Source organism: Schistocerca gregaria, chromosome X (genome assembly GCF_023897955.1).
Source record: "Schistocerca gregaria isolate iqSchGreg1 chromosome X, iqSchGreg1.2, whole genome shotgun sequence".
NCBI classification, from domain to species: domain Eukaryota; kingdom Metazoa; phylum Arthropoda; class Insecta; order Orthoptera; family Acrididae; genus Schistocerca; species Schistocerca gregaria.
This window is the reverse complement of record NC_064931.1, coordinates 149,083,527-149,096,668: the sequence shown is the minus strand read 5'-3', so window position 1 is coordinate 149,096,668 and position 13,142 is coordinate 149,083,527. Positions and strand designations below refer to the sequence as shown.

General features: G+C 40.2%; 1 protein-coding gene across 4 annotated transcripts in view; it reads right to left on the bottom strand.

Annotated features, from left to right (window-relative positions):
* LOC126298936 (filamin-A) overlaps positions 1 to 2,143 on the bottom strand; it is a 496,221-nt gene extending 494,078 nt beyond the window's left edge. For 2 of the 4 annotated variants that reach the window (XM_049990534.1, XM_049990536.1), the window contains exon 1: positions 1,202 to 2,143. In XM_049990534.1, coding sequence (XP_049846491.1) covers positions 1,202 to 1,556 — 355 coding nt within the window. In that variant the 5' untranslated portion in view covers positions 1,557 to 2,143. The remainder of the gene's footprint in view (positions 1 to 1,201) is intronic. The other 2 variants (XM_049990533.1, XM_049990535.1) reach the window with 1 other exon arrangement.
* Positions 2,144 to 13,142: the final 10,999 nt, after the last annotated feature.

The following is a 13,142-nucleotide window of genomic DNA, read 5'->3' as shown; positions in this document are numbered from 1 at the left end:
AACATTTCTGTTGTATATTGTTGCACTACTGCCACAGAAACACACATCTTCAAGATCACAACGGAACAACTGCGATGCGCACTTCGAGACAGAATGAGTCTCAGTCGAGAAAAATCAGTAGCTGTGATGCTTCTGCGTGGGCGTCACTGTGTTGCGCGCGTATGTTGTATAACTACAAAACTGTTACAAGAAACTAAAAAGTGAGAAATTGAGAAATTTCTGCACAAGAGCAGCTATTTACTGTCGAAGCTCTTAGAATGATAATCACCGCTTTTACTTTATTCGTTTGTAGATCAGATTACAGGTACTTACGATTTCAACATTGCTGAATTTTTGATACATATTGAAAATTCAGCGTTATTTTATCAAGAGTATATATAAATAGCTAACAAGCAAAAAGTCTTTTACGTGTTTATGTTCTGCCCTCATCATTTCGCCTGTTCGACGATAGTTTAAGGTCAAGTAGTATAATGTATCTTAAATTAAACAAAAATGTGCAAAAAAAATACCTGAAAATGTATGCAGCCGAAAATTTCTGAAGTTACCAACACATTATAAAATACATACACACACACACACACACACACACACACACACACACACACACACACAAATAAAAAAAATTAATGAGCATGGAGTGAAAAACGCGACATTTGGATTTCCCCACAATTGCCACAAATGTCAATGATCAGCGAAAGACAACCCCGCGAGAATGACCTAAATTTTATATTCAATAGATGCATTTACACTAACACTCGCTAACAATCATTTCAGCCAGTAACATTTTAACGATGTTCTATAATGTAGTAGTATCACATTAAAGTCAAGTTCTTCGAAAGCCTTGAACCAAAGCGATTCTACCGTGAATGAAATTTAACTAAACTAATGTCAATAATAGTCAAACGCTGTAAACGCGTGCGTATTTTGAACTTTTTAATTATCGAATTGACAGCCACGCCCCTCCAATCCCGCAGTCGCGCACATGCGCTGTGTAGGGCATCGCGGAGGCTGTGGCAATGGGCCAGTAAAGGGGTATACCGGGGGCTCAAAAATAGCATTGAAGTCAGGATGCCAGTTCATTTTGACCAGGCGAAAAGCCAACTGTCTGCGAGTATACGCGCACGTGAGAAACAACGTAGCACTGGCGTCCGCGCAAACTCCGAGCTTGTACGGAGATCGATAGCGGCTGTCAAGTACTCACCGATATTCACGATCCGTATAGCTTCGTCATGCTCCAGGAACTTAAGGGCGACAGAGACGTTCTCCAACTTCTGTGATCTGAAGTTCGGCCGTTTGTTGTGCTTTGGCAGACGCTTCCCCGAAAGGACCTCTATAAGCGTGATCAGCCGAAGACCGTCACACAGGTCCGTCTCTAAATTGCCGATGTGTTTGTTGACAGTCTTTAGATGTTCGTTGGCCCAGCGCGTGAAAGTGTTCTGTTGAATGCGCTTCCATTGGGCGTCCTCAGCAAGCTCGCGCTCCGTCGCGACCATCTCGTCCTGATCTTCCACACTGACACTGCCCGGCTCCGGCCCCGCGTCATTATTGTTATTCATCGTGCCACTTGTAGAGTGCTACCTAGCGAGGAAAAGTGAGAACCACAAAAAGCTTCTGCTGCGCCTATTGTATGCAACCCGCAAGGCAGTATCGGCAAAGCACTTCAGTCCTGCTGGTAAACTGTATAAGGTTGCAGCTTCCCCTGATGTATGCAGCCCGCAAGGCAGCGGCAGCAAAGCACTTTAGTCGTGTTGCGTTCCGATGGACGAGAACACGGGAGTCTGAGCGAGCGCGATCCCTCCACCTCGGCTCCCGCAGTGTGACTGAGGCGCACGAATCACACCGTACCAAAAATAGCTGAAGATCTTCTTCCCCTTTCGAGAGGACACGATACCACTGGAGTAGGGAGAAGTAGGCAATGTGTTATTACTCCCCACTAGCATAAAGACTGCGGTGTCTCGAACGAGGTAAGCTCGCCCCCATTCCCTTATCCCCACCACTCAAATTACCATAAACACTGCTCCTTTTAAGGCGTTAACCTGCAGAGGAAATATGGGTGTTGACGTCTTACTCTAGCGTGCTTTCACTGTTCACAACCTACTTCCCTTATTGGGATACTTAGTCATACCGACCGCCACATGTTAACGAATTACGCCCATTTCGGGACTTTTATATAGCAAAATACAAAGAATCCCCACTTTCTATCAGAGATTTTAAGTAATTTCTTCATTTCATCAAATTTTATCTCTAGTTTTTGAATGTCTATGTGATAAACCTAATACAGATATCTTCGTTTCACAGCTGTAGCCTTCAGAATATTGCATTTTTTTTGGAACCTTTGAAGCACTATACTTTTTAATGCACTGTTTTATACATTCGACTACAAATTTATTTGGAAAAAGAATTGTTTACTGCATCTGAGATATCTTTCATCAGGCGCTATGCAGAGATTTTTATTATCAACGCAGCCAAATAATTTGGGAAGAAACCTATTTTCTTCTAATAAAAAATTACAAAACAACGCAAAAATATTATTACTAGATTGTCTGCACAAATTGCAGCACCTTGCCACAGGTTAACAACTGGCTCCGTTACACTTACTACGACTACGAATGGTTTTTAGTACAGATATATACAACAACATCTAGCTGAATGAAAAGAAACCACGCTACACATGAGTGTAACCCAGGTCAGTTTCACTAAAAAAAAATCTCATAAATGTTTGAAGTATTAGCAATTCGAAAACCGCGGGCTAGAGTCATAGGGGTTCGCAACGGGTTCAAGCGCAGAAACTTTGCAACAGTAAATATGACCAGAAAATTTGAAAGCATTGTATATTTGTTTGTTTCTACGTTTGCGTGTATTAAGTTATTTGAAACTGTGTAAAAATTACGTAGTTTTTAAAATACTGTTAATTAAAAAAAAAATTCTCGGTAGTAAATAATATCACAAGACCGGCTGTATTGTAAACTGTTAAGTACTTAGATCTAAATTCAAATAAAGACATATTATTCGTTGTAAGTGACTGTATATTGCGAATTTCTTGGAGAAGAACTCCATTATCTAATGCTTCATAGTTTACTTGTATGTCGTTGGCTTGGGCGTGGTTGAATGAGACTTATCGTTGTAAATTGTAAAACTGTCATTGGTATTAGCAAAGCTTCCAGGTTTTGTTTTAAATCTGTCAGTGTTCTTAGCTTAACCAAAATAGATTTAATAGATTGATCGTTTGGTGGAGAAATGTTTCTAAGGTGCCTACTTTCAGCATGTCGCTCAATTACATTATTGAATAATAGTTTTCTGTGTTCCAGTAGGAATTGCAATGAAAGTCTTCTGAAACCTTTTTTTTTTATATGAAGTGACATTTTTAGAATATGTATGAAACTGATAAACAAATATAATGTTAATCAGTAGAATTATTGGTAAAAGTTACGTAAGGACCCTCTTCGCTTGCATTTTTCGTAATTACAAGAGTTTTGTACGACATAAGTTTCAGAGAATTGTCTATTAACCTATTAGAGAGAGTTAGAGAGAGTGTGTGTGTGTGTGTGTGTGTGTGTGTGTGTGTGTGTAAACGGGGGGGAATTGCACATACTAGCCTTTCAAATCAGTTTTTTGCCATCACAACCGGTATTTTCAAATGCTACTACACAATACTGACCGTATTTATGGGTAGTCAAAATTATTTGAAGTCATATATTGTAAGTATGTAGACAATCCTTCAAACACACCAAATTAACTGCCACTTTATCCAAATAATCGCCCAATAGAATATTATATGAAAAGTAAATGGTTGCAAATAGTGTGAAATGTAATAACGAAGTTGATTGTGTAAATCTAAAATTGCATAGGAGCAACTGCAATGTAAGTGTTTCAAAACCGGTCAAGAAAGGAGCCGAAAGCTTATGTGCGCTTTATAATATTAAGAACATTGGCTAGTTCTCCAGCAGTTTTAAATATTAAAAGGTATTGAAATAAAGCAACTTGGGTCGCATGTAAGTACTCTTATTGGTCCACAGGATATTTTATATCATATTGTGTTGAAACCCTGTGATATTTAGAAAAGACATTGTAGGAAAGTGAGATATAAAATTTTATCCCTGACAATCGGAAAATAAAAATTAAAACTGAATCTTGAGAACTGTTTGCAGTTATTTCTATGTATTATTACTACCAGCAGTGTGCTGTTAATGTGTACATGTACATGTGGAACCAACTGCATTTACCAGTTATTAGATAGAAGTAATGTATTGTAAGAACCCTTCCGCAGATGAAACTAACTTGACCGTTTCTCAGCAACTGAATATTCAGGCAGCACAAATTTTGTAACACACAAATGTTAAAATGTAGGTGTTATCTGTCTTGCCAAACAACATAAGTATGTTATGAGGAAAGTAAACAGATTGAAAAGAGCTGACAGAAGTGCATTCTACACTACGTACTAGTAGAATATGGTATAGTTGTGGAAGAGATTATTGCTCCTTCGTATTGTCATAATAACGATAAATTTTTTCCCCAGGCAGCCATATATGTGAATGTGCTGTAGCTGGACGAAACATGACTTTGTAATTTGCATACTGATACTGAGTAACTTTTCTGTACTTTCATCTGAGGTTCCAAAGGAGGTGTAAAATATATTCTTTCAGGACAAGGAATCAATATTATATAAATATGCATTATTACATATAAAAAATTAAAAACAAGATATACAGTTCAAAAACGAAGAAAGGTGCGCAATGTTAAGACTTCAACTTTCATTCAGGAAGATAGCAGTTCAAAATCCCCATAAAGGTATCCAACATAAGGTTTTCCATGGTTTCTGTGTATTGCTTAAGGTGATTACTATGCTGATTACTTTGAAAAGAATGCAGCCAGTTTTCTTCCCTAAATGAAATTGTGCTGGATTTCTAATCAACCATCAAACATTAATCCCTAAACTACTTTCCGTCTTTTAAAGTTCAAAAACAGAATAAAACCTGCCAAAATGTGAACTTGATTAACGTGCTTCAGTTTCTTCTTTGTCACTTTTTTTTTTAATGTGTAGAGTGCTTTAGTTTGTGTGTTAAGTCTTCTAAATAGTATAGATTGCAAGATAAGTGTCCAGAAACTTGTATAAGAGTTAGCAGGTTAATAGGGTATATTACCCAACATCCAGGAAGGAGCAATAGAGAAGAAAACTTTTACCTAGATGTGGATATCATCTTGAATATGCAAAATATTATTGATGTTGTTGGGTGTAGAAGCTATGAAGGGATTAGATAAAATTGGTGGAAGCACAAACCACTTGAAAGGCTGACAAATATTATGGAGCGTGATAACATTGTTTGTTAGAAAGCACTGTCAAGTATTATCTCAAAAAGCAAAGTGTTAGTTCTCCTCAAATAGATTTTACAGAATTTTTCTTGCTGTTAAGTTTCAGTGAACAGCAGATTCAGTGAGCAAAATTATTTAATGCTGTAAAATTATGTAGATGTAATGTAGAAGTTAGGTTCTAATTATAGTGTAACTTTTTTGACTTAAATTTTCCTCAGTCCGGAGGTATTCTGAACACCACTTTGCTGTGCCTAGTGTGGTCCTGTATATTGGAAGTGGTATGTCCTTGCTCTCCTCCAGGCGAACTTATCCATATAGTTATAGGATAATTTACAGTTTCACATGGGCTCCAAACCACAGTGCAGCTTTACATTTTCAGTGTTAGAGGTGTCAGAGGTGAAATAATGACAGTAAAGGTCACTTGACTGAATGAAGATTGAATCTTGGACCTGTGGATTAGTATGACACTTACCCACTATAGTCCTTAGCAGATGTGGGATGATTCATCATGTGTTATGGCCAGTTCTTTGTGTGTGAATAGTAGAATGAACTTTTTTTAGGAAGTGTGTGTCTGCCGGCATGTTACTTGGCATGGCTGTATAAGTTATGTAGTAACATGACTAGTGTATAAGTAAGAACTTTCAAATTGCGCTAGGGATTACCCTTTACAGAAGATGGAATAAGAAACTAATTGGAAGCAGTCACTGGCCAAATAAATTTTTTCTTTGTTTTATGCTTAATACATATCAATCATAACACTGTGTGTACTTTTTAGTTGTCTGTCTGCTGCTCTGCAACTGTTGTATCTGGTGATTACTAATCTATTTCCCGGTACATGTATCTCAGGGAATGGCTCCTCTCTGTTAACAATCCTAATCTATATTTTGGTTGGATGACACAGATAATAACACTTTTGGATTTCAAGGTATAGAAGATGACACTGATTAGAGAACAATTTGCAGAAATACAGAACAACTTTTAAATAGTTCCTCATGCTAACAGCTCCAGTACATGTCCCATGATTTTCAGTCTCAAATTTAAAGTTAAGCTGAAGTTTATATTTTTAATTACTATCAGGGAGCTGTCTTCAGACAAATTGAGCTGTTCTACCAACAAATTTAATGTAGATGATGATGATGATGGTGATGATGATGGCATGTGACGAGGGCCCCTCATCGGGTAGACCGCTCGCCTGGTGCAAGTCTTTTGATTTCACGTCACTTCGGCGACTTCCGCGGCAATGGGGATGAAATGATGATGATTAGGACAACACAACACCCAGTCCCTGAGCGGAGAAAATGTCCGCCCCAGCCGGGAATTGAACCCAGGCCCTTAGGATTGACAGTCTGTCGTGTTGACCACTCAGCTACCAGGGGCGGACTTTAATGTAGAGTGATCAACACTGAATATCATTTGATAGTTAATGCTACAAGTGCACTTTAATATAATATTTTGGGTCAAAAAGACAGTAATTAATAACAAGTTCATTGTCTGCACTGCCAGGAATATACATTGCCACAGTGTCCATTTCCAAGAAGCAAGCATGGAAATATAGAGGAATACTTAGTTTCTCAACAAATAACCAGTCAGATTTTGTTGTTGTATCTCATACAACACATGCAGGATTTTATTGAACTGGACGCCAACAATGAAAGCCTACACTTAATAGTACAGGTTTTGTTGGGACCTCTGATATTGTATCTGTGGAAAGTAGTGATAATAAAGTTTATAATAAACATCAACAGAAATGTTGTAATGGTAGTTAACCTAACTTTAGCATTGTTTTACTGGATATCACATTTCCTCATCAGTGATTTAACATGTGTCTTGGTTATTTCAGCTATAGTTAGGTTTCCAATATTATAACACAACATTTATCCAAATAACTATGGAAGACATAGCTTTACACATTATATCAACCAGGATATTGAGCACTGTGCTGAATATGTACAACATACCATGTTAGAGAGAATGCTCAATACATTGCAGTGGTGCTGCCTGTGTTTCTGCTATCGATGGAATCGCTTGCATACTATGAAATCTCAAAATTATTGGAATGTTGGAGTGTTCATGCCCCATCAGCATCCACCACCAGGGAATATCTCCACTAATTTGCGAACAGTGCCCTTTGGCAAATGGGATTCGTTTCTTCATGTGGTTTTCAGCTTAGTTACCACCTGCTAATGGTGGGTACCAGTATGTACCATGACTCGTTAGTCCAGGTGATCTTTTTCAATGCTTAAAGTATCCATGGGCAGTGTTCTTGTACCTATGCTAATCACTATACCCTGTGACATGCTGTAAGCAAAGGTACATGTGCGGATAGGTTGCTTCTTGTACCATGTAGTGAGTTGGTCATGCCTTTTAATTATTGTCATGTAGCCTGGAATTGGTGATTTGCTGCAGTGTGTTCCAATTGTCCACTCTTACAATCCACGAAGATCAAGAGCAACACGTTATCAGCATATTGTTGTCCATGGCAAATTATTCTGGAGGAAGCAGTTTTCCTTTACTTGAAGTAGTCACAATACACTCTTGGCATTGTGGCACATGGAAAGCCTGCAAGATCTATTAGAAGGAGAGAACTGGGCACCCATACCTTGGTCATCATCAAATGCCCTTGTATCTTTTGTATTGTGCACTTATTTGTTATGCTGAGAGAGTACTAAGTCTGATGACTCCTCAGTCTCGTAACAATCAGAAATGTTCCATTCGCCATGGTAACAGGACTGCTCTCCGTCTACACAGCACCTATATGGAACATAGGTGGTTGTGACTGTAATTAAGTTTTTAATGTTGTCTGTCAAGGTTACATAGTAAATTGCAATATGATATGAATACGTTTCTCTTGTGATTACTGTTGCTTGAGAAAATAAGTTAAAAGTATAAGAAGCAGAGGCAGGGCAGAACAGAGTTGATGATAAAATTGTTGGGAATCAGTTTCACCTTCCTCTCTGTGTGTTATCACCATAAACTATGTTTTGTACTTTGTACTGAGCATTTATGTAAGTAGAAATTAAATGCAGTTGTAATGATTCATGTAACTGAACCTGAAAGAGTCTTGCTGATGTGCTTAGTAATAGCACTTCTTTATGCAAATTGTCCAGTCCAGTTCATGGCATTTTTAACAGCTGTGTGCAATATTGTTTGACAACTAATATTGACAGTGGGCAGAGATGAAACATTGGTGGTTCAGAGGCTCAACATTTTTTTGTATGGGGTTGGCAACCTGTGGGTTCTTGAGCTGGGGACAGGTAAGTGCCACCAGTCCTCCGCCACCAAGTTCTGGGCATGCTTGGAATGTTGTGTGCCACAGGAACAGGGATAATGGCTTGACCACCCAGATTGTGAGGATGGTAAAAACCTCTATAAAAACCCTCAATCTCAAGGTTAGCTGTGCAGTGATGAGATATGTGGCTGTTGAGGTGGAACAGTCGTTAGCATGGAATCTCTGGGGAAACTGCCCCACTGCAGTTGCATTGGTCTTACTCAGGCAAACAGGGCTCTGTCTGAATGGACACTTATTTCCGCATCTGCCTGTGGGACACAGATGGAACCTTTGAAATTTTCTCCTTCACCTCCCAGTGGAATGGTTGGGTTGCTGGTAGGTATCAACACCCAGTTTCTCAAGAGGCCTTGTGTGATGAGTCCTCCAGATTTTCAATTTATTCAGGGTAATTCAGTCTTAGTGACAGAACGTATGCTGCAGGTCAGAATGTTTTTAATAGTTAAATGACAGGAGGGAAATTGAGAAAGTACCCTTTCTACATTCAAAAGGGTCTAAAGAGCATACCAGGTACATTAAAATCTGTCTAGTATTTTGCACAAAGGGACACAGTCGAAACCTCTGGTTATCAAGTGACAAACTTGTAGAAAGTGAAGAACTTTGGGAATATGCCATTGAAACTGAACTACAGTGAAGGGATAGTGTCATGCAGGGATCTGGTGGACATCCCCAAAGAAGAACTGAAAGTTGAATGGTCCCAAGAAGGCATTGTTGATGTGCGGAATATCGTGAAAACAGTGGACAATGATCTGGTCAAATCTGACTCGTTCATCCTCACTTTCAATGGCAAAAAGATACCAGACTGTGCCAAGGTAGGTTTTCTTCATTTAAATGTGCAGCCTTATGTCCTCACCCAACGTGCTGTTTTGCTTTGGGCACACTTTTTTTGGACTTTTGGTAAATGTGGTAAGGCTGCCCACAAAGGAGTCATTTGTTCATCTCCTCTGAAGTATGTGCATTGCTTTGGGAAGCACTTTAATTGGGGTAGGAACTTCAGCACAAATGGTAGATACAAGAACTTAAAACTAAGAAGTTTATCCTGTATGGTAAAGTCAAAAAGATGTATAAGGCCATGCTGTCTCTCACATTCACTTGCTCCTTATGCTTAAGGCCGTCAAAAACTTGGCCAGAAATCTGATGCTTTTACACAGACAGTGGTTGCTAATTTCAACACTAGTATCTGCATTTATCAGTGCAATTGTCCTCCTTGAGTTATTTTTTAACCCATACCTCCCACCAGAACATCAGAAAAGGCTGTGGTTGCTGACATAGTGGAGCTGCGTTCCACTAAGGTTAAGTCTGGGGTACCGTTCGGCACTGTGACTACCAGTGCCAGAGTTGTGGGTGAAGCCTCTCCAGGCCACAAAATCAAAGGCAAAGTCTCAACTGCTCATGAAGATGCAAAGTAAATAGACAGACAATGTCAACATCCATCTTTGTGATGTCTCACTCTTTCTCATGATTCGTCTTTCAAGCTGATGGACCTTACTGTCAGCCTGGGCACTCATCTTGCCCCAAGACTGAGCATTCACCCATTGAGGGTGCTGGTCTTTGGTCGAAAGACAGTGTGAAAATGTGACCCATGTGATAAGTGGCTCCCATATTACAGTGTAACATTTGTGGGTTCAGGACACATATGGAGGAAGTGAAAGTCCTAGCACAGGTACACCCCCTGTGCTGATGTTTGTAGGAAACACATTTTAAAGTGTGTGATGCCCCAGTACTATGGGACTATATCCATAATTGCAAGGATGACCCGACTGAGGAAAGGGCCAAGGGAGGGGTCTCTGTGTTTGTAAATAACATGTGCCATTCCTCTGCTTACCTCGTGGTTACTTACTTGACTTGCAAGCTGCTGCAGTTGAAATTCATGCGTGTCAGAGGCTACCTCCACAAGATGCGATAGACTCTGAAGCTCTCACAGATCTAACAACTCCCCCAAGCATTTTCTCAACCACGATTGGGTTTTAGAGAGCCTTGTGATGTCTTGCAAGCTGTGCTTCCTCAACACAGGCTCTCCCACTCACTTCTGTGCTGCTACTGGGTCGTCCTCAGCCATCAACCTATCTTTCTGCTCCCCAGTGCTCATGGACTCCATTCAGTGGGAAGTCACTGATGGCCTACATTCCAGGAACCACTTGCCTCTCCAGACTCAGTTGCTGGATGGAGCCCTCCCGGAAAGGATGCAGTGACGTTGGGTGATCAGCAGAGCCAACTGCCAGCTGACTTTGAGCTTCATGGCAGCATACAGGGATGGGTAAACTGCATCACATGAGTTATCCACCATGCTGCTGACTTCTTTGTCCTGAAGTTCTCAGGTCATCTTAGGAGGCACTCTGTTCCTTGGTGGACTGATGAGTGCTGTTCAGTAATCCAGGTCAGGTGTGCAGCTTTGCAATGGTGCAAGTGCCCCCAAATGGTAGAAAACTTTGCAGTTTTTCCATAAGTAATGGCCAAGGCTCAATGCATCACCAAGGAGAGCAAGAAAAGGTCATGGAGTCTCTAAACTGTTCCATTTGTTCTACAAAAGTAAGTGAAGCCATTAGAATGATTTCGAGTAAAGGCAGTCAGTTAGCTATAGCAGTGTTGTTGAAACTGGGGTATCTCCAAACAACTCCTGGAGACATTATGCAGACAAATGGCAGTGCATATTGCACTGCCTACTGCCTCTGCCAGCTAGGATTCAATGTTCTGTCATTACTGTGCCACTGTGGAGAGGGTCGAGTTGGACTTGCTGCCCACCAATTTGGAATCCTAAAACTGCCCATTCTCCATGTGGAAGCTGGATTCGTCACTGTATGATTCTTGTGGTATGGCACCCAATCACAGCCAAATCCTGTACAGCATGCTGCAGCACTTGCAAATAGCGTGAAAGGAAATCCTCTGGCAATGTTTTAATTTGATATGGCTGACAGGCTAATTTCCTGACTCATGGCAAGAGGCAATTCCAATGCCTCTCCTCAAACCAGGAAAGGGCTGAATATATCCCAGTAATTAGAGTGGTGCCTTACGAGCTGTATGGGGAAGTCCTTGGAGTGCATAGTTAACTGACTGGTTTCAATATTGGAGGCCAGAAGCTTCTTAACTGCTCTCAGTGTGGATTCTGGAGATGTCTGTCAACCGTTGACAACCTTACCCTGCTAGAGGCAGGAATCCAACTGGTTGTCCTATGAAGACATAGTAAGTAATAGAACGGAGTAAGTTGTCCTTGATAGCGAATGTTCATCAGAGGCAAGGATAACATGAGGAGTGCTCCAGGAAAGTTTGATAGGACCGCTCTGTATGGACATAAATGGTCTGGCAAAAGGGATAAACAGCAGCTTATGGCTGTTTGCTGATGACACTGTGGATTATAGGAAGGTTTCATCCTTCAATGACTGTAGGGGGATACAAGATGACTTAGATGTAATGTCTAGTTGTTATGGTTTACTGGTACTTGCTCTGCATGTAGAAAAATGTAAGTTAATGCAGATTTGTAGGGAAAACACTGCTGTAAAGTGTGAATAGAGCGTTAGTATTGTGGTACTCGACACAGTTACAGCAATTAAATATCCAGGCGTAATGTTCCAAAGCGATATGAAACGGAATGAGCATGTCAGGTTGATAGTTGAGAAGGCGAATGCTTAACTTCATTTTGTGGGGAGAATTTTGGGAAAGTTTCGCATTTCTATAAAGAAAACAATGTATAGAACAATAGTGTGACCCATTCTTGAGTACTGCTCAAGTGTTTGGTATCCCCACCAGGTCGAATTTAAGGAAGACATCAAAGCAATTCAGAGGTGTGCTGCTAGATTTATTACTGGTAGGTTTGATCAGCATGCAAGTATTACAGAAATGCTTCATGAACTCAAATGGGAATCCCTGGTGGTAAGATGATGCTGTTTTCGTGAGGCACTGTGGTGGAAATTTAGAAAACTGGCACTTGAGGCCGACTGCAGATCGCTTCTGCTGCCATCAATGTAAATTTTGTGTAAGGACCACAAAGATAAGATGAGAGAAATTAGGGCTCAAATGGAGGTATATATATATATATTGTCATTTTTTCCTTGCTCTGAGGGTAACAGGAAAGTAAATGATTAGTAGTAGTAGTAGTAGTAGTAGAAGAAGAAGAAGAAGAAGAAGAAGAAGAAGATGATGATTTGAATGCCTCTGCCATGCACCATTGTTTCTTGTAGAGTATGTATGTAGATGTGAACAACTTTGTCGATGGGTATTTTTTGACATCAGTAAGGTGTACTCTACTTCTTGGAGGCACAATATTCCCAGTCAGCTGCACCCATCGGGCTATGGTGGCTGCCTTGTCATTTTTATTTGGCCCTTTATTTTATGTACAGAATTGGTGATGTCTTGTCAGATAATTTTTTGCAGGAATGGTGTTCCCCAAGGTAGCATTTCAAGTGCCACCCTCTTTGCCGTAGCTGTTAACAGTGTAATGACGACAATAAGGAGTCCCATCCAAACCCCTTATTTGTGGACAATTTTGCAGTCCTCTGCTCTTCCTCCAGTGCTGCATCAGCGAGTCATTAGTTGCAACTTCTGGTGAAGA